The sequence below is a fragment of the Neolamprologus multifasciatus genome, chromosome 20 (assembly GCF_963576455.1).
Source record: "Neolamprologus multifasciatus chromosome 20, fNeoMul1.2, whole genome shotgun sequence".
In the NCBI taxonomy this organism is placed as follows: Eukaryota; Metazoa; Chordata; class Actinopteri; order Cichliformes; family Cichlidae; genus Neolamprologus; species Neolamprologus multifasciatus.
The window spans coordinates 27,198,929-27,220,606 of record NC_140458.1 but is presented as its reverse complement, the minus strand read 5'-3'; the positions used below and the strand labels follow the sequence as shown (position 1 = coordinate 27,220,606).

General features: G+C 38.1%; 1 protein-coding gene across 4 annotated transcripts; it reads right to left on the bottom strand.

Annotated features, from left to right (window-relative positions):
* On the bottom strand, window positions 1-20,580 carry LOC146495084 (oxysterol-binding protein-related protein 2-like). Of its 4 annotated transcripts, none has more exons than XM_085144853.1 (14): window positions 20,453-20,580; window positions 7,824-8,197; window positions 5,555-5,681; window positions 4,926-5,001; window positions 4,337-4,471; window positions 3,922-4,019; window positions 3,624-3,806; window positions 3,350-3,457; window positions 2,678-2,767; window positions 2,268-2,388; window positions 1,722-1,847; window positions 1,501-1,624; window positions 979-1,069; window positions 1-283 (listed from the first exon to the last, which is right to left on the bottom strand). In XM_085144853.1, exons 2-14 carry the CDS (start codon window positions 7,858-7,860, stop codon window positions 181-183), a joined length of 1,419 nt encoding a protein of 472 aa, XP_085000979.1. In that variant the 5' UTR covers window positions 7,861-8,197; window positions 20,453-20,580; the 3' UTR covers window positions 1-180. The 4 variants fall into 4 exon arrangements, with proteins under 4 accessions (XP_085000979.1, XP_085000980.1, XP_085000982.1 ...); XM_085144854.1 differs by having other exon boundaries at window positions 13,531-20,573; XM_085144856.1 differs by having other exon boundaries at window positions 19,753-20,573.
* Window positions 20,581-21,678: the final 1,098 nt, after the last annotated feature.

The following is a 21,678-nucleotide window of genomic DNA, read 5'->3' as shown; positions in this document are numbered from 1 at the left end:
CTTTTACTGAAGACTCAGCAGTTCAGCTTCTTTGTATGCATTTCCAATCTGAGTTGGTGTGCCTTGATGATGATTTGTATCATTTCATCTCCAGTTAATGACGGGGGTGGGGGGGGTGGGTGGGAGGGGAACGGGAGGTTACAGATATGGTGGAGGAGGAGGAGAAAGGCAAGTAGGTTTTCAGTAGATATCGGGCAAGTCTTGGTAGTTCCTGTTGAAGTATCCACCAGTGTAGATCCAATCCTGGGAACCTGTGTATGGATTGGTGCCCATCTGGAACCACCTAAAAGATCAACACAGGTTACACTTCTGTAGGGATTTACTATGGCTTTGGTCTTAAGTGTGTTACCAGTTTCTAGATATAACTTTTACAATTAACCTCCAAGAAGTCTGTGTATTATTTTCCACCTGCATTTCCCTGTCAATCTGTAATCTTAACAGCTGTCCTTCCTTTGTGCATCTTCAGCCTGCAGCTCTTTTAATCCATTATTCAGTTCAAAACGTTCTTCATAAACTTCGGTTTACACAAATAAATCTGATCAATGATTAGTGAGCTTTAAATATACAGACTTCGCTTCACTGAATCCGTTTCCAGCCTTTATAATAAAGTAAGCGGATGTTGGTAGCTTCAATTTTATTAAACAGAATGAGAGTGGAACACAAAATGTCCATTATGTAAATAATATTTTCTTAACACTTGCAGTAAGCTACATTCCATGTTGTGGCCATGGGCGAGGGTAGGAATGTAGATCAACCTTTATGTTAACAGATTCTCCTTTAGGGCTCAGCTCTACTCTTAACAACTAACCAGAACAGTTTCTGCACCACTGCAACAATCCCCCTGCTATTCTCATGTACACTGGACATCTAACAGCATCATGAAAACTTCATTACTTTTGGTATATTTTGAAGCTGTTGTAAAGGTTACCACAGAAAAATTTATTAAAGTGAATGCGTGTGTTAGTGTGCGTTTCTCACCTAGTAGACCACTCCTCATCTCTCTTGGCTCTCTCTTTTCTGGCAGCTCTCTGTTTCTCCTCCAGTCTTTCCTTTTCTTTACTGGCCTCATCTTCACAAGAACAAAGAGTCGAAAGGTTTCAGATTGTAATAAAACAAGTAAAAGACTTTGCTTATTTACCCCTTTAATTTCATTTGTTTCCATTTTTCTTTAGGCACCTGTGGAACTCACTCACTTTGGATTGGCACAATACCATCAACATCCAGCAGGTGGAAGCATTGACTTATTATTGCCAATCCTTTGCTTTGAGCAGCAGAAGTAAAACATTTGTGGTTTCTTTTCTTTATTGGTTCTGTTTTTTTTTTTTGTTGTTGTTGTGGGTTTTTTTTTTTACTTTCACAGAGTGATCATTCTAAAACTCGTCTTAAACGTCCACATAGTCATAGCTTACTGGTTTTCTTTTTAAACAACAGTTCTGTCAAACAAGTTATTGAATGTCAGCCAGCGACGCATTCAAATTTGATCAGATAAAAACTAATTACCCATGTTGCTGTTCTCCATTGCTCTGATGTCAGGCCTGAAGCGACAGTCTGTGTGGGGCAGGATGGCCTCCATGCCGGGCTCCAGCTCATTCAGACACATCGCAAAGTTTGTGAAGTTGTACATCTGGGAAACAGAAAGAATAAAAGATGTCAAGAATGAGTGTGTTTGCGTGTGTGCCTTCCGGGCCACCAATATGGATGTGTAACTTTATTTTTGATACCACAGAAGAGTGTGCTGGTCTAGAGTCTATCCTCCATAACAGAGTGCTTCCTGGTACAACAGACACAGTCTCTTGGACTTCGGGCATGTCATCTGCATCATCGTTCTCAGCGCCCTCAAGTTCATCCTGTGAATGATACAACTCACTGTAACTACTGGACCAATTGATAGCATCAGCAGAGACTGAACGCTGCAGGCACAACCAGTTACCAGCGAGATCAAAGCTTCTGTCAGTATCTGTTTATTTCCAAACCTGCAGTTTGGAGCATTTGCACACAACTACAAATAAATGAGCAGACTAAAAGGGGAAGAGCTGAAAAACCTCTGCACTGATCTACACAAGCTTGTTGGTTTACCTAGATACGACCACACAGAGTGCTGTGGACAATAACAGGAAATCAAGACAGAAGAAGAAAAGGAAATATGACTTAGATGAATTTATTTATTTTTTAAAAGAAAGAAAGAAAGCCCACAGACTGGCACTACACTGTTGTTTTTTTATGATTTCTTATTGCAGATGTAAAATATTAGTTGCACAGGTTCTTACATTTTTCTGCTTTTTGTTGTCTCCTTTCTTCTCAGACTTCTTGTGTGCTTCATAGGCCTGAGGGTCAACACTCCACATGCATTCAGTCCATTTCCCATAGATGACAGCAAGCTTCTTTTTACTGGATAGAAACGGAAGATGAAAACGACAGTAAGAAGATGTGGCAGGAAAAGGAGCAAAAGGGCAAGACACAAAAAGTTGGAGATGCAAGTGGAGAGAAGAAATTGTTAGAAAAGGCAAAAAAAAGAAAGAAAAAGAAATGTAAAAAAGAAAATGGTCAATAATAGGAGAAGAAAAGTACAATGGAAAATGAGATGAAAAAATGAAAATGCATTAGCATATCTTTTTAAACGTTTGAAGACAGAAAGATTCACAATGTAGGTGACAAATCAGTTAGAGTAAACACAAACCTCTTGTCTTGGATGTATCCCTCCACTTTGTGTAGCTCTTTGCCAAACATCCCACAGGGCTTGAAATTCAACACACATTTGTCTCCAGTGCTGCAGGAAAAATGAGACAAGAGCCAATTAACATCTCTTCACTGGCAGAGCTCATTATAGTGAATTAAACAGACAAAGCAACATTATTTGACATTATAAAGTGGTGGATTTATCATGCAATGATACGTTCATATAAATCACTTTGCATGACTATTTGTATAAAAGAGGTTCACGTTCAAACCCTGCTGTTTTGACAACAGTTAGTCAGTGCAAGTAAGATCTGGCTGATTCACAGTTACTAGCATGAATCTGTGCAACTGTGTGAATAAGACACAGCACACTTAGAAATAAGGACAATAAAAGCTTTGCACTGCTTTCCTAGAAAAAGAAATGTTGAAGGAGACGTTGTTTGCCTGTGAAGCCACACAGAGCATAAGCAGGCTGGTGTCTAGTATTAGACTAAACAAGGAAGGTGCACGGCAGGAATGGAGAACTGTGGGTAAACATTTGTTAGCCTTACAGTGTTTCATCTGAACTTGACTGCAGTCATTTCCTCACTCTAATTATAGGGAAGCATTGTGATCAATACAGGTTAAACACTTCTTAGTATCTAGTTCTATCATGCAAGCATCATTTAAATACCTGTGGTTGACTATTTCTACTGTGCCATACTGTTCTATCCACAGTTTTCCCAGTATGACATTGTGTACACAGCAGTTAGGGTTGCTCCATGTGTATGCCTCACTGTGCCTGGATGAAAATTGCAGAGGGGGGTGGGGTAGAAAAAGGGGAAATGAGAATGAAGGAGGAAGTTTTAAGAGGGAAAGGTGAAAAAAAAGACAACACAATGAGAAATCAGTTTTAGATTAAAATAAATGAATAAATAATTTAAACGCAAAGATTTTAAGTGACCAACTTGAGTAGCTCTAGTGTGATAGTCCCTTTAGGCTCTGCCTCAACGCTCTTGCCCCAGAATTTAAGTTTAGGGTAGATGGAGCCGTGGAACACGAAATCCCCAGCCAGGCTCTCTGCATGAAATGCACTCACTGGAGGATGATGGGATACCTGCTCAGACACTATTCGGAAATCCTGGTCCTCTCTGCAAGAAGCAGGGGTGAAAAGAGAGACTGAAAGCTAACTGGTAAAACAAAGTGACCTCACAAAAAACGAGAAAGAAAGAAGCAAGGAAAAAAAAAAGAAAAAAGCAAGTGTACCTGATAAGTTCGTAGGTCTCTCCCAGCAAAGGATTAAAGGGCTTTCCAGTTCTGTCCCACTGCGACGCAACTGCTGACACAGCAAAAGCAGCTACTGCCTAAACAGAAACAATTACAGACCAAGTTAGCATGCGGGTATGTGTCCAAGTCATCTCTTCAGTATGTCTGTTAGTGTTTTGTTTTTTCCTTCTCCCCATACTATGTCCAGATTATTTGCATTTCATTTATGATATTCGATTAGATAATTTTTTTTTTGGTGGCTCTACTACAACCATTCAAAGCAATGGACAAGAGAGGTGAAGACAGAGTGTCATTGTGGGGAGCTGGGGTGGAGTGGGTGGAGAAGAGTGTCAGGAGTGATAGCAGAGAAACATGGTAGATGACACAGGACGCGTGTGTCCATGTCTCTCCCTACCCGCATGCGCTCTATGGAGTCGGACATTGAGGAGGTTCTGTTGATGAGGTAAGTGTGTTCCATATATTCCGTGATTCTCTGCAGGAAGCTCAGCGGCTCATTGAAGGCAATGGGCATCGTGATCTTGGACAGTTCCTGTTTAACATTAAGATAAAAGCTGAAAATACTCTATTATATCACAAAAACTGTAATTATTGTGTCAACAGCCAAAGCACTACACACTAGTTAAACCACAGGTTAACTAGAATAACTCCTAAAATACAACATGACTAAACACAGTAGTGCATATAATATATAGGGGGAAAAATGGAAAGAAATTACACTAAACTTTAATGGGGAAAAAGATAAATAGAAAAAAAGCTCAATGTCTACCTAACATATTACCCCTTTATACTATTGAACTCTAAAACATTTTTCAAATTGTGGTTTTAACAAGTAATTTTATGTAATACATTTTTCTTGTTTCAGTTTATCTGTGTGCAAATTTAAAACTGTAAATACTGCCCAATATGACTATGAAAACCTCTCTATGAAAGCCTTTCACGTACAGAAGAGAAGCTCTTAAATCTGATAACCAGCTTTCCCTTACCAGTCCAATACATTTTTTCAGGATACTCCACACACTGATATTGTTTCTGGAAAACATGGGTGCAGGGAGAGATGTCCTGAAATGGAGAAGAAAAGAAATATCCAAGGTTGCAGATAAGAGATTGTGTGTTCAGGTTTGTTATCAGGGCAGAAGACAAAGAAATTCTGCACGGAGATAAAAACAAGTAAGTGCAAAGCCAATTCATCTCACCTCTGTTGACAGGAACTAAACCCAGTCACCTAACTATCCTAAAATTCCTACTTGGTAATTTTCCACTGACATCTTAAAATGTATAAAAGGAAATTAGCTCAAGTAAACACACCACACCTTCACATATAGGTCACCCAAGTCAGCCCCCCACTGTGAACAACAACAACAAATCTCCCCTCCTTTTTTTCCCTCATTATTTTTAAGTTTAAAAATATGTCACCTTTAAACTGCTGCACCCAAATAATTGCAGCATTGTGTGCCTTTCTGTGTATGCGTTTTGTATGAAACTGAGCCATTACAAATTGTGACCCTGCCCAAAAATGTTCCACTTAACTCAATTGTTTCTGACCAAGAGCGTACTTCTCCACAAACAAGTACACACACAGCAGATGGAATGTCGGTGAGGAATGCAGGAGTACCTGTGTTTCTTGATGCCATTTTCTTGTGGGACTGATCCATTGTTCTTCTGGCTGCTGCTGTCAATCCCTTGTGCATCTTTGAAACTGGCCTCCGACAGCCCCTCGCACGACTCGTCCGATTCCAGGCCTGTGGGAGAAAAAGAAATGTGGCATTCAAAGCAAACCGACGTCACAGATATCCGCACCACCAAACTAAGAAACCCGGGACAACAAAAGTAAACTTGTTTGTGAGGTAATAACAATCCACGTCTCAATTCAAACTTTTCACATAAGGAAGCCTGGCCACGACAACATAGGGCCACATTTAACACAAATACCTTTCGGCATCATTGCTCAACATGGAGGAGAGCATATTATAAGGAGAGTCATATTCGCCATCATAATCTCAAAAAAAGGACAGATTATGAATATCTTGCATCTCGTCAGTGGATTTAACAAAAAGGCAGACGTTCATAGCGTGGGAATGAGAATGGGCTGGAATAATCTGCAACGTAGTACTGTAGGGTGGAGTTTTTGGCAATTCAAGGTGGTGCATTAACAAAAGCTTAAAATACATTAATGACGATCATTACTCAGAAAACACACCTAATCAAGTGTCAGGTACAAAGGTGCATTGTTCGTATCGTCACAACAAAATATTTTATTTTAGTATTGAGACGTCGCAAGTTCCACTTCCTGAGAAACAAAATGTATTGCACAGTATGAAACTGACTCATTAAATGCAGGATTGTGCATCACAAAATTATTTGTCACACATTAGTGTTGACTCATAGCCAGGGTTGTGGAACTTTAAATATTCGATAATCTCTTTTCATGTATTATATAAGCTGCACTTCAACCATGTCTTTCAAGCTTCTGTAGGTGTTATGAAGGTGTGCCCCGGGCAAATCATCAAGCACATTAGTAATATTTTTAAAATTCATAGTTACAACAAAATATTTGAGGGTAAATTAAGAAGAGAAAAAGATGCTAAAGCCAAGCCAGATGATACCTGATGCTACCACATAAATAATAGATCACCCCTGTTCTGCATCTGTCTCAAATTACTAAGATGATCATAACAATGGCACAAAGACAGGTGCAGGCACACACACAGCCCTTTTATTTATACCTGAATGGAAATGACTTGCTGAAGTGACAACAGCCATATAGCAATGGCTCTACGTCAACATTGGGGTAATCAAACAACAAAACAGTGATTCTAATATTTATTAACAGAGAACACCACCCTGCCTGCCCTCTTATCATCCTTGCACAGAACGAGCTGTTAAATAAGTGGCTGCACTGCTAATTTATCTACAACAATAAAGTGTTTGCATGCCTTTATTTCTCAGAGTTAATATTATAATCATATTTTAGCATTCAATGCTGGACCTACACATGCTGACTTCATTAATCCTGAGATTTTATATTGTTTTGATGTCTTCTAAACTTGAGGTAGATCTGCCTAGAGTAAACAGTTCAAAGTTCATCTCTCCTGAGTTTCCAGCTTCCAAATACCCAGAATGCTTGCTCACAAACCCCAGGCGAGTCACCATGGCTGTACTTTGTAATTGTAAATGGGTACTGCTTGATATCAGACCTTCACCTGGACTGTAACATTAGGCTGCACGAAATCCTGAGAGTGCTGACTTCAAGGACTATTAACTGCTGCTCGCCAAAAAAGGAAATGTGAAAATACTTTTAAAAAGAGTGAAGTCTAGATGGCTTCCTCAGATATGCTGATTTGGGGTAGTCACTACAATCCCACTGACACCAACTTTGGCCATTTCTACCAGATGAAATTTCTTTGTGAATATAATACAGACACACAAGTATGAACCACACACCCTCCAGGCTGTTGTTGATATCACTAATCATAGCCGTAAGACAGCCAACCTCTGAATTATTCAACTAATCATCAGAGGAAGGCAGGTTAAGTTCCACTGGACAGCATTGTGCTTCGACAGCAAAAACGGACCATCTAATTAGGAGTGGCAGCCTCTTGCAGAAAAAACCATGTAGCAATTTCCAGAGAAAGACTAAGACCTAAGAAAAATAATGATTACATATATACATCAGGTCTAATAAATACCAAAATGCTTAATGAAATATTTCTCTTCCTCTAGAAAACCTTTAAGTTTTTAAACTACCAAAGGAGAAAAAAAAAGTGAGAATTACAAAATTACAATACAGTCCTGAAATACAGGAAGCATGCATGTTTCCCCTTTCTTAATAAAAGATAAACTAGAGGGAAACACATCAATAAGTATGTACATTAACCACCCACCTGTGACGGCATCGAAGAACTCATCGTCATTGCTCATCTTCTAGAGTCAAAGCTGACCAGTTGTTTAGGACAGATGTTGAACTTCTAGCACATGTTCCTTTTGGTGGCTGCTCTGAAAAGTTACTCTGGAGGGAGACCTGTCAATCTAGGTCTCGCTTGAGTGTCACCACAACAACAGAGCAATGTTTGTCTGATATCGAGACAATGTCCCAAATACCGCTTCACACAGATTTTCAGCAGATGGTCTGTCCTCAGAGGAATGACACCAGCAGATGTCAATTTGAGCAAATCAGCTCCTTAGTTAGCAGACAAACAACTGATGCACTTCCAGACTTCAATTTATGTGGCTCTTTTGACCAAGGCAAATTAATAATCTGTAGAAAGAAAAAAAGAAGAAACAGATATAACCTTTTTATATTGATTGTTAGTAATATAACTAGTGTTTACTTGTTATGTTTGTTCCCTCCATTTTTTTAAGTCAAAAGTGTAAAAATAAAGTCAACACATTAAAGTTCAGACCTCCAAAAATGTGTTATTTTTTGTTTGTTTTTTCTTAAAATGGGTATAATCCTTTATTCTCATTTTAATTCATTGTAAATGCCTTTATACAACAACCACCTTGCACAAAACCCCCCAAAACAAAGTCGAAACATTTTTGAAACCAAATTACTTCCACAAATTTTATACAAATTTTATGTATAAAGGCCTTAAGGATGTAAACATACTGCTGGGATCATAATGTTCTTAGGTTGCAATAATCCTGCAATTTAAGGTAATTTATAACTGAATAGCCTCCACTCCCTCCAAGGGATTTCTACTTTCTTTGGAGTTGAAACAATTTGGGAGAATATAAACCATCATATGCTTTGTCTTCAAACACATTCACACAAGCCCTAGAGCAACAATTCAATGGCAAATCAGAGACCTTTATGAGCTACAGAAAGCTGCGCACAATGTCATTGCATCCTTCATGCTCTGAGTACTAATGTACTAAGAATAATCAAAATTTTAACACTTTTCTTCCATTTCTGGAACCTGGACCTTCAAAAATAAAAACAACATGCAGAGAAGATTGCATTAAGTGGACCATCTTGATGCTCTTTACAGTAGATCTAACCATCTGTTCCATCCGCTCAAAGTCTGCTTGTTCTGTCACAGTCACAATTTTGTCTATCATGGCTTGTTGCGTGAAAACAGAGATGTTTCTAGTTCAGTAGTTACACAATTGGGACACCACTGTCACAGGCATTCTGGGTCTTTGTTACCCTCTGCTTGGTACATTAGCTTCACCCAGTTTAAAAGCAAGACCCAGAATAACTTGTAACTCCCCAGGTCAAAATTACCAGCCCAGAGTTTTGAGAGTTTCAAAACACATTTTAACATGGACTTCAACTGTCAAGGAAGTAAAAGGAGTTGTTTAATTAGTAACTTAACCTTCAAGAAATACAATTCGTAATAAACTGAAACTCCAGTTTATTCATCACACAGAACACAAAAGTAATGCCAACGGGTCAATGAGTGTGTCAATTAATTAGCAAAAACCCGAGCTGCACTTAAAAAGGAATTTGTTTACTGTGCTGACCATATTTAAAAACCATTTAACATGTAAAAACCTCACATAATATGTAAAAAGATTTTTGTTACCATGAAACAGAATATTTTCATCTGGACAAAAAAAAATAAAAAATCAGCTTAGTTTTACAACCACTACTACCATGTGCCTGTTCTTACCATTATTATAAGATAGCATACATCATTTTATTATGACACACCTGACATGTCAAATGTTAACACACACACACACACACACACACACACACACACACACACAACCACACACACACACACACCCACCCACCCCCCTCAGGAATAGGTAAACAAGGGCCCATTTATCAATTTTATCTTATCACCAATGGCTCTAAACATTAGAACTAGAATACCAGACAGATATATGAAAATTAAATTGGCCCCTTTGATTTATAAGGATGATAGAAGAATGAGGCCATGTGAAACGCATGTGTGTTAACAACAATATGACAGATGTAATCTAGATGGCACCCTCCATTAGCAGGTTTACACATATATGTAATATTTACTTACAACTATTACTAAAATTATATGTAATCTTAATATTTACACACCCAAAGCTAGCCAAATAATAATAAATACACCTAAACAGTAAAACTAAATTCTATTATTATAGCCACTACTTGCTTATTGGGAATGTCGCACAGTTAATATAGAATAGAATTCAACTTTATTGTCATTGCACATGTCACAAGTACAAGGCAACGAAATGCTCATATAATATTAATATTATATGAGCAAGACACACATCCTGAGGGAAGGGGAACAGGCAAAGGTGAATTTGTGTAAGACATACACATCTCATTCCACTGTATTCTGTGCGTTTTTTGTTTTTGTTTAATCCATTTTCCAATAAATTACACTGACACTTTTATCTACTACTGCCACAGAAAAATTACTTTTGTAGATGCCTATTGTAGGACAAACAGTCCCATGCTAGAAGAAATTTTTGACTAATGAAGGCATGGCCCCATCCATCTAATGCAGGGGTCCCCAACTCCAGGCCTCGAGGGCCGGTGTCCTGCAGGTTTTAGATGTGTCCTTGATCCAACACAGCTGATTCAAATTGCTAAATGACCTCCTCAACATGTCTTGAAGTTCTCCAGAGGCCTGGTAATGACCTAATCATTTGATTCAGGTGTGTAGACCCAGGGTGAGATCTAAAACCTGCAGGACACCGGCCCTCGAGGCCTGGAGTTGGGGACCCCTGATCTAACGGAAAACTCATTCTTATGGTCATAACTCCACTGATCAAGTTTTATCAGTGTTCCACCATTTTCTCTAAACACAAAAAAATGAATATTAATTACATTAATATAATTGTATATTAAACAGTAAACCTAAATTGCCTTCTACCCACTTGCTGCTTATTGGGATCCTCTGGCAAGTAATATTAACATGAGAGCACAGATTAATGTCTAAATAATACAGTAATGCAGTGTGACAGACCTCATCTCCAGAATTATAAAATCTTTACATACCTGCAGCGTAAAGAAAATCCTAAAAGAAATATCCAGTCTCATACAGCTGACTGATTTAGAAGATAAAAATACCAAATTCAGTCTTGTTCCCACTCTTCTGTCCTTCTACACACTCTCCTGGCCTATTTCTACACAGTGGATGGGTTTTGCCTTTGCCAGAGAAAGGAAACGCCTTCAGCACACACATGAACCTTGGCCTCTGCGTCCACAATTGATAAGGTGGACAGAATGGATGATAAACTATTATTCAAATATTCTACCAGTTAACTCAGTGTCCAACTCAGCATTTTTCTAACTTGTGAAAGGCTGGCTTAAATAAGATCTAGATTTTTTTTAATTAATAAATAAAATCTCTCTCATTTTCCTATATTCAGTATTAGAAAGGATTTATACCAACATTTTTTAAAAACAAACAAACAAACAATGAATAAAAGAAAAAGAAATTCCACTATAAAAGGGAAGAAGATCAGTCAGAAGATCTACAGGACAAACGTGATATTTGCTGTGGCCTCGCAAATCACATAAACTAAGGAACTCCCAAACCTTTAAATAGTTCTGCAGAACATTTTGGAATCCCAACCGGAGGAAATCTGACTAATGCACTTGTCTACCAGGGTTTGTGTCGAAAATATGATGGAAGAAAACACCACTTTCTCTAACTAAAGATTAAAGATTGAGTCGTGGTATGATAATCCTTATCATTCATATTTCAGTGCATTCATAGTCAGTGGTCTGTGAAAGCTATGTGAACATAATGTTACAGCAGATTCTGGACAAAGCTGTCAGTTAAAAGGCATCTCGCACATTGTCTTCACGTCACCAAATGAATTCCCCCCAAATACCTGACCACTGAACCTTATATATAGCTATAGTATACAGCATCAGAATGACAGACAAAACACGTTTTGCCAACCTTAACATCCATGAACAGAGCAAATATGACTGAAAATAAAATTGGCATATGACATTAAATGTTTTGTGCAATAGACCGGCCACTTCACAGTTTGTAATTCAACAGTGCTACAATCTCTGTCACCAGAATCAATATCCTTAAGCTTTCTAAAATAAGGCAATATCAGAAATGGGTATCCGTCACATTTTCCTAGCTCCACTAAGGCACACAGAGAAGACAGGAAGATGACGAGTGTGTGCTTTAGTGATGGAAACTATCATGAATAATAGAACTGCATTATTGACTTGATAAAATAAGCTGACCTAGTTCTCACTCAGAAAAGTCAAGACAACACTGACTCGAACTCTAAGCTCATTTCTCAAACTGCTCTTTGTTCACAACCCATTAAAAAGCAGACCCATTTTATAAGGTTGGTTAAACCTATTCAGATCATAAGAAAATTTATTTTGATAGAGATGCAGCACTTGAGAAAAAGTATGACTACTGCACTCAGGCTGTAGCTGGTCTTTGTAAGATGTCCAACTAACACTACTTCTTAAAGCTGTCCTGAAGCACAGTTTCAGAGGCACATGACGACCTGAATAATTAGGTTTGTGTATTTGAAAAAAAGTAAACTGAGTGCAATACTTGGAAATTAAAGACTGTCTAAACTATTAATTATATGTGCTCTAATGTATTCCATTAACAACATTGTTAATTTAGTCTTCTTTTATATTTTGTAGAACAAATGTTTCCCCAGGATTCCTTCTCAGCATCAGCAACAATAGATGAAAGTGAAAATAAATTCTTCAAAATCACTGACAAGCCACCGTTTTTATCTGTACACACTAAAACTTGAATTTCATGTTTAGAAGTTTTGTTTTGCTTTTTGATAGTCTTGCATCTTTAAAAGAACTTACTTTTCATTCCAGAATTGTGCAGATAAATTAAACAGATTCTCACACACACCCACAGACAGCGAGAGAAAAAGAGAGGTATCTGATTGGCTGCAAGCTCTCAGATCATATCACTCGCTGTCTCACACGCCTTGTGAGCCATTACGTAACCATGACAGACATGACACCATATGAGCACCACAACCACTCTCCTCCGTACTTTGATAATAGCTCACCAAATGTAGCCACAAAAAAGGTCAGCAGATAAAAAAATATATATACACAGAACAGAGAGATAAAGCTTTGGTACAGAGATAACTTTACCCCATTCCTCATTCATGTAACTCATTTCAAATACAGACCCACAGACTAAGCTTTCTGATTTAGTTCACTGTCGGTGTCCATTTTTCCAGAAATATCAGGAGAAAGTAAAATAAAACTGTTATGAAACTTTCTAAATCAATAATTAAATAAAGTTGGTTAATTACCTGCAAAATTAGATATAGCAGTCCCCATATCAAAGCTTGAGCTAAACCTAAAATAAAACTTTATATCATAATCTAATCCATTTCTTTTTGGATAAAACGATTTATAAATACATAGTGACAGGACCAATAATATCTTCTCTTTTGAAGACAAAGACAGACATTTTAAAATATTACACAGGGTACGTGCACAGTTTATCCCTAGATTTTCTAATTTTGATAACATGAGACACTACTTAAACTAAAACAATTGTTACAAGACAAGTGATTGTGTCAAATGTCAAATCGCACTCCTAGTCCTTCATTAATTACAGATTGTAAAATTTGTCACCAAATGTTGTACAATCATTTGAAATGCAAACCTACTGTGAACCAAAATTCCATTCATAAGCCAAGTAATGTCTGTCTCTGCTGTCCACCGCAGACAAAAACATCCAAAGCCAAAAGGCGCATAGAGAGAGAGAGAGTCAAGAGACTGGCAGAGGTAGAGCCAAGGTGAAAGAAAGTAAAGGACAAGGTTGCCATGCAACATACTGATACAGCATACACACACCTCTATATTTCTCTTTACACACACCTACCTCAACAGGGGACACACCTCTACAGACTGAAACACATACCACATACCAAGTCAGTTTCACATACAAACACGCCACTGATGGCAGAAACTGTATAGCAGACAACCAAAAAAAAAGGCTAACGTTAGAGAAAAGTTGCACCTGAGGTAGTGCTGTACTTCTGGTGATATGGCACAAGACTTTCTTTGCTGATTAAATAGAATTGGTAAGGTAAGCTGCCACCATTTCTGTCTAGTTGTTGAATCTGGGACTTTAAGAAAAACACAAACGGTTTTCAGATACAAATATCTATAAAGGTAGGCCTGAAAATATTTGAACTCTCACATTAACGTTATCATTTTATTATTTGCAGATAGAGGTACTTTACACTGTTCCCTTACTTCCAAATGGGTTTCCACAGCACATGGAACCGCAAGTTTGATTTGGTACAAATTGCCCTTCTAGCACTTTAAGTACAGTAACTTTTGTTTCCCTGGGACTAGATTTCTGTCCATCGTGTATCTGCTAATAGTTATATGGCTAACATTCTCACTGGCCAGGTTAAAGTGTAGAATAACTGTTTAATACTTCAATGTGATGAAACAGGAGCCCCCACCCCTCACCCCAATTTTTCCTCATAGTGATTTATGGTGTTAGGATAGCCCACAAAGACAGCAAGTCCACACTGAAACTAAGAAAGCTTATGTGCTTTGGTTCTGTTTGTGCATATATATAGAGATAGGACTTCACCGTGGCAACTGTTCTATAACCCAAATGTGGCCCACTGTTAAGAGACCTGTACTACCACAGCCAGAAGGGATATCTAATGCAGGACTGTGTGAACTAAATGTTAGCTATTGTTGTTAATATTAGTTCCTCACATATAAGAATGTTCAGTTCTGGACTTTTTCTTGTTACTAGTCTCTGTGACACAGAGGGTTATTTCTATGAACCTGCGGTCCAGGACAAAATTATACTCTGTGCTGATGTCATTTCATGTCACTTTGATAGTTCCTGGAACTTTTTGGTCAAATAATGCCAAATGCACATTATAAGACCACACGGATAACCACTGCAATTCACTGTCATTCATCTGATACACTTTATATAGACATCAAATACTCAGATGCCACACTGCTGTTTATGTCATGTGATTAAGTTTTCCTAGCAAAGGCTCAAGGTTAAGATGAAGGAAATGGGTCTCATCTACCATTCTGAGAGAAGGAGGAAGGATGTGAATGTGGCCTGAGAGACAACAGTGGGAACAAGAATCACAGACAGGCCACTGTGTTAGAGGGAGTTCAACAGAGAGCAGCCTTTTGCTGTGTGTGCTGTCTGTGCACTAATGAGTGCAGAAAAGGGGGAAAAAAAGAAAAAAAGAAGTGGGGTGGACAGAATCGCTATGGAGATCTGAGTGTTAATAGGCATTTGTGCTCTGTAGATGTAGCAGAAAGTAAACTAAAGCCAAAGCAGCAACCCAAGGACCTGAACTCAGAAAGCACTCAGAAAGTAGTGCACTACTGAAAAAAAGCAAGTTACTCAGGAGGAATGAACCTAACTCGGTCTTGTTGAACGTGGTGACCCCAACCACTCTGCCTGCTCATTCCTAACTTTCTCTTCATGGTTATGTGCTGGAGGTAGGACACATCAAGTCCTATAGAAATCTACTGGAAAATGTTTCTTTTTTTGCATCTAAACATTTTGCCATTGAGCTTATATTCTCAGTCACTCATTTTGGGTCATATTGAATTTATATTTTGCTAGAAAATGGGTACAATGATTTATTGAAACAGGCGCAAATACACATGAACATATAGTGTAAGGCACAAAAAAAAAAAAAAGCACTATTCTAACAAAGTTTATCATTCAACACAGCCTAAACTCTTGCACTGAAGCCTTCTTGTAATTTCTGTCAGTAGTCTCCAGGAACAGTTCTTTAGGCTTCTTGAAAAACATTCAAAGATCAAAGGCCAGATGCATTCCCCAGGTCCTGTATCAGGTCTCTGCACACCATGCAGAGATATGCCAAGTTTTCAGCCAATAGCTCTTTGAGAATTAACTTGTAAAATTATATTTTTGCACCAACATCTGTCAAACTGTCATCTTTGAAATTTTTTGCACATTCAACTAAAGAAATGAGAGCAAATTATGTGTTTTTGCAACAAGCTGCTGGTAACAAAGCACCTAAAGTTACAATTCATAACATATACATTGCGAAGTTTTCTGCTATGTGTAGACATAACACAGAACAGCCAAGTATTTGGTTAATGGTGAGTTTAAGATTTAATTTATCCAAACTCACCATTATGTGCGTGGTCGCTATGTTTTCTAAGGTCCATATTGGTTAACAATGAAAAGCCATCTCATCAGCGATTCAAACCTCTCACACCCCAAGTTTGAATCAGTAGTTTATGATGGTTCATGATGTTTTAGTTTCTTATCTTTTCAGAAACATGTCTGTATACAGGAAAGGCTGTTACGTGATTGTCTTAAGCCCAAGCATCTTACAAAACACAAATGTTTGTACTGTAAGCCAGTACTAGACCTACGTAGAGCAAAAGTTATTTGAGCAAGAGTCTAACTGGGTGAAATGACCAAAATTAGTTTATTTTGTGTTCCGTGCTTCCTGTTTTCATCACAACCTTCATCTGTAATAAGAAAGAGATTCTTCCAAAGAGCTGGCGAATGGAAGTAGAGCACAAGACCAACAGACGGTCTAACTGACAATAATTCACAAATGACTTTTTATTATAGTATACTGAAACTGAAATCTAATTCAGTCTACTTCAATCACAAGACTAACCTTACGGAGTACATCCACTGACTGGAGCACTTTAGAAAAACTAAGTGCTAACATTAAAACCATTAATCCATTTACAGAGAGGAAATTGCAATAAACCACACCCAAACAGCCTCAAACATACACTTTTACATCTGATGCAATAATAACTCAAATGTGTGACGAAAGCTAAACTCTCCTACGAGAATCAAGTACAAATCTTTTTTCCATGTTGGTCAGATATTTTTTTATCCTTTTACATTTCTTCCTCTTTACTGTAATGTAAAACATGTTTACAGATTATTTAAATGATAGAGTGAAAAATCTTGCCCTATAATAACAAAAGCTCCCAGTGAAACATCTGAAATACACTGAGGACTCATGTAACCTCTAGATTGCATAAGTCATTCAGCCTTAGAAGTAAGGAAGTAGGGTATGAAAAAAAAATGTCCCAAACAAGCACACAAGAACTGTGCAGTACATTTGCAAATGTAAAGAAATTAGCATACATATACCAGAGATACAGAGATGTAATTTGATGCTCTATGTATATGAGTTTATGTGACAACGCATTTAACGTCATGTTACGCTGTTACTTGGAAGTAATGGAACAAGTTACTTAATGACCCATCAGAGAAAGTAACGCTGCATTATTTTTAAGAAAAGTAATGAATAATATGCAATGTATTATTTTATTTAATTTCTTTCCCCACTCTTTTTTTTTTGAGTAACACCCCTAACACTGATGAGGTAAGTTTCTAAAGACTAAAAGGTAGCTCCAAACAAATGTTTCATTGAATTTGTTGCACTTGAGAGCTAAGCTCAATCATATGTGTAATCATATGCGCTAGTCTATCCTGTCTGTTTGTCTTTCAAATATAAGGGAGGAGCTTGTTCTATTTATTCTACTCCTGCTTGAAGTCAAGTAAACCCTATTGGGAATAAGATACTGTCTCATTCTGGGCAGGATGCTGAACGTATCGTTTCACACACTCTCTCACACACACCACCACCACCACTGAATAGTGTGAGTCAGCGCATACCAGTGATACCTGCTAGGAAGAAGAACCTGCTAGGAGGAGTTTTACCTTCACAGTATATGCAGAAACAAAGCCTGCTCAGCATCTTGCCTGGAAACTCCCTTGAATTGTCCACCCATTAACACAAACAGTGGCACTCCTGAGTTTAGATAAAACATGTGCACAAAAGCATGTTTGGTGATCAACATTGTTTGCACTTGAGTTGTTATTTGACAGGTTCAGGTAACTGGGTTTAAACTTTCTCTGCGTTCTGGCATTTAGGTAAAAAGGTATGTGGAGCCACATTTCCAATGGATTTTAGACAACCAGTCAATTACACATTACCAGAATATACTTTAATTGCATTTTATAGGGCACCTACAGTTATAAATTACCAAAGGAAAACTATACCAAAGATCTTTAATTTACTTTTGAGGAAATCGTGCAGTTTCATGTACATGATGCAACTGCACGAACAACAGAATATCACAATATAATGTGATACATAAACAACATCATCATCTATTTTTAACAATTAATTAGAAATTTAAAGAAAGAGACACAAAGCTGCACTAAAGATTTCATGGGTCTTCACCCATGCTCCACTTAAATAAATTGATTCAAATTCAGCTTAGCAGAAGCAACCTAGTAGTTGCTAACAGACAAATCACACTGAAAACATACCTACACCAAGACTCCTCCCTGCTCTCCAAATATGACTACTGATTTTGCATTTGCTGACCGTCCCATTGCTGCAACAGTTAGGTTTCAACACTGCTGAAACCTAACTTTTGGGACATGCCTTGCAACATCTTCTTCCTGTTCACTTAAATTTAGCCACAGAACTCAACTACAAGAGCATTAGGCAGGCTAATCTCCACCAGAGCCATTGCCCTATTTTGCTCATTTAAAAAGATCCACCAAAATTCAATGGGTCTTTCCTCTGCCCACGTACCACCGCTCCATCAAGCTTCATGAAGGTCAGGCTGATAATCATTTGTGCAATCCTGCTGAAAGACAAATTGTACTCATACAAACTTTTTCTAATGTGAGAGGCAGAAAAAAAATACCAAAGCAAAACATAAACAAAACACAGATATTCCACAACTGAACGCTCATAAGCATTTATTCCATGAACACCTTAACTAGGCAATTACTGTTTCAACAAGGACAACTGCTCATCTAGCAAGTGGAACTACATTACTCTAAGGTAGTTTACTAGCACAGTGTAAAGCTCCCCTTTCAAATGGAATCTAGTGCCATAGACACCATAGTGGGGGTAATTAAGGTACCTTAGGGAGGAAAACCCATAACTAAATGACAACAACTGCAACTCCAGAGAGGACAGACTAGTATGTCATGTAAAGATAAAAACAAAATGTGTCTACTTTTATACTCCTGTGGATAAAGCAACAAATTTTTAAAAAGGGAAGTTCACTTTAATCCTAACCATACAAAAGATGGTTAGCAACAATAAAACAGCTACTACGTGAAGTACATAACACAGAGCATCCTTTCAGTGCAATGCTCTGCTGGGAAACTTTCCATGCCAGCTTTTATACTTTGACAAATAACACCCATAATTAAACTGACCCCCATGGAGCAGCACTCACTCTCCAGGCAGGACAATGCATGCTGTATTGTAACACCACAAAACCTGTCAAGGAATGGTTCAAGGTACATGAAAACTATTCTAAAGTGTTGGCTGGGCCTCCAAAGTCCCAAGATCAACATATAACAGATATGGGAGTCCAAAAAACATAATCCACGGGATCCAAAAGATCCACTCCCACTGTACCATCATGCAAAAAAAAAAAACAAAAAAAAAAACACCACCACCAAAAACAAAACCTCATTTTTTTTAACGAACTCTTAAAAAGGGGAACTTTTTGTTCATCATCTGCTTAGATTATGTTATTTTGGTTCAAAGTTTTCAGTTCAACTTTATCAAATTGTGGTAGTCAAAACATTTGTAAATTGCCTCACAGTTATTACTGACAGATCTGCAAAAGATCGATATCAAATGAACAAACAATGCTAAGCAGATTGACCGTCAGTAACACAGTATCACTTCCTTACATTAAGTTCCTTAGTGACAGTGGAAACATGCAGTAGTACTACTATGAATGCCACTGAGCAATATGTCTGTCAGGGAGAGTAGACAAACAAGATGACTGTGTCAGAGCAAACCTTGTGTCAATGACCTAAAGTACACCAGCTTTAAAAGACAAACCTTTGTTTAATCTCTTGCGAGTCAGATGCGGATGGAATCGGGAAGAAGTCAGCCTGGCGGGGAGACATTCCCAGTGTTTGCTGAGGCAGTGAAACGTGATAGGAAATGACTGCACCTTTACATAAACTGCTGCAGGTGACGAAAATGTGACGATTTTGATCTGAATAGATGTTTTTCTCTGAAGGACTCCCTCACACTCAACCATCAAGAGCTTTTTACCAGCAGCTTTTTACCAGCACACGGAACTTAATAGTTCTGCTTGCACTGACAATACATTAAAAATACCCAAATAATAATTATATTCTAAATCAATTACCAATTAAACCTTCACTGACAACTTGAAAAACACCCAGCTCTGACAACCCATCTAATAAATGCTACTGTAAACTATATGCTTGCTAACATAATAGCATACACTTTAACTTGCCAAATTTAACATGTGAAGAACTATACAATATTCCTAAATGAGAACAATGTTTTTAAATCATTGTTCCCACACAACAAACTGACAGTGCCGAGGCTGGCCGGAGCTTTTTGACAGCTAGCGTTTTACCATTAGCGGGCGGGCTAAAGAAAAATAAGGTGGCTAACTAGCATAGTTAGCCACCTTATTTTGAATACAGAGAGCAAAGCAAAATTTAGGGCACTGAAAAGAAAACATAAGACCATAAAAAGACCAACGGAATATCTGTCATCCTACCTGAGTGGCGTGAGCAGGCTGAATGTATCTGCAAGTCCAGAAAGATGAACAAGAATTTACTGTGTAGCCTCAGCTTGACACAGCAGCGGAAGTAGCTGGGAAATGGGGGCGTCGTTAGATAGACGACAGACACAGTCTGCAGCCAATGAGATGTAATTCAGGAAACGTTTAACCAATGACAATGCGCACTAAACAGCAGATTTTTAGAAAACATGCACCCTTTTCCTTTAAAAAAAAAAAAAAAAGCTGAGCATCTGCAGCTTATTCTCCATTATTATAAATTACAGAACATAGGTCTAAATCGAGAATATGTGTGTGTGTGTGTGTGTGTGTGTGTGTGTGTGTGTGCGTGCGTGTGTGTGTCTCATACCTCAGAAGTCTGAGATATGAGAAATACTGTCTAACATCTCTAGTATCATTACCATGAATAACACATTGAGAATAGCTGGAATTAAAAGGCCCCTTCGTGGTGGTTCGTGGATGTTTTGTGATAAGAGACAGTGTTGATGCTCAAAATGAGGACATATTCAACTTGTTGCATTCTGATACCCTAATCAGCCAGCGATTTGTAATGTTTGATTATAATTCTATTTCTGAAAACATCTGAGGTTTCTCTACCAAAGGTCAGGTTTGCACAGCTGCTTACTAACACTGTGTTCCACAGCTACTTTAGCAGAACAGGGTCTTCAATATTTGATGTTCATTTCACGTCTATATGGCTTCAACTTAGTCAGAGATTGTATCATCTGTCATCAGTAATACAGCTTATCTATTTGATATAGCAGGCAGCCTGCTTAGAGGAGAACTGGGGCATGAGCAATAACGAGGCACATGATAAAACATTTACAATTTAGTACCCATGTTGTCTTGTATTTGAATGTCTGATAAAGCTTTTACAATATCCTCTCATAACATTTACTGAAGGCTGAAAGGTCATAGGCCCACACTGTTTCACAGATGACACAAAACCAGACCATTGCACTAATGATGCACTGTTGCATCAAGAGTATTTCTAAAACAACTCTGTAGTGCCATTATATCTTAATGTTGGATGGAGAAAAGTTTAATTGTCAGTAGTAATTTGTTCTTTCGGAACAAACAATCAGTGTGTTTCTTTTCCCAGAGTTGCATAATGATGGTGTGATGAGAAGAAAAGAGGGGGGAGGGGGGCAGAGAATAGGATGAGAGACTGCAGGAGATGAGGAGGAGGGGAACAGGCAGAGAGA

Excerpts from the sequence above, each read along its gene's own strand:
- LOC146495084 (XM_085144853.1), bottom strand. The coding sequence starts at position 7,860 with ATGAGCAATGACGATGAGTTCTTCGATGCCGTCACAG. Across the intron at positions 1,625-1,721 it reads GACCAGCACACTCTTCTGTG|ATGTACAACTTCACAAACTT; the intron begins GTATCAAAAATA and ends TCTGTTTCCCAG. Across the intron at positions 1,070-1,500 it reads AATGGAGAACAGCAACATGG|ATGAGGCCAGTAAAGAAAAG; the intron begins GTAATTAGTTTT and ends GTTCTTGTGAAG.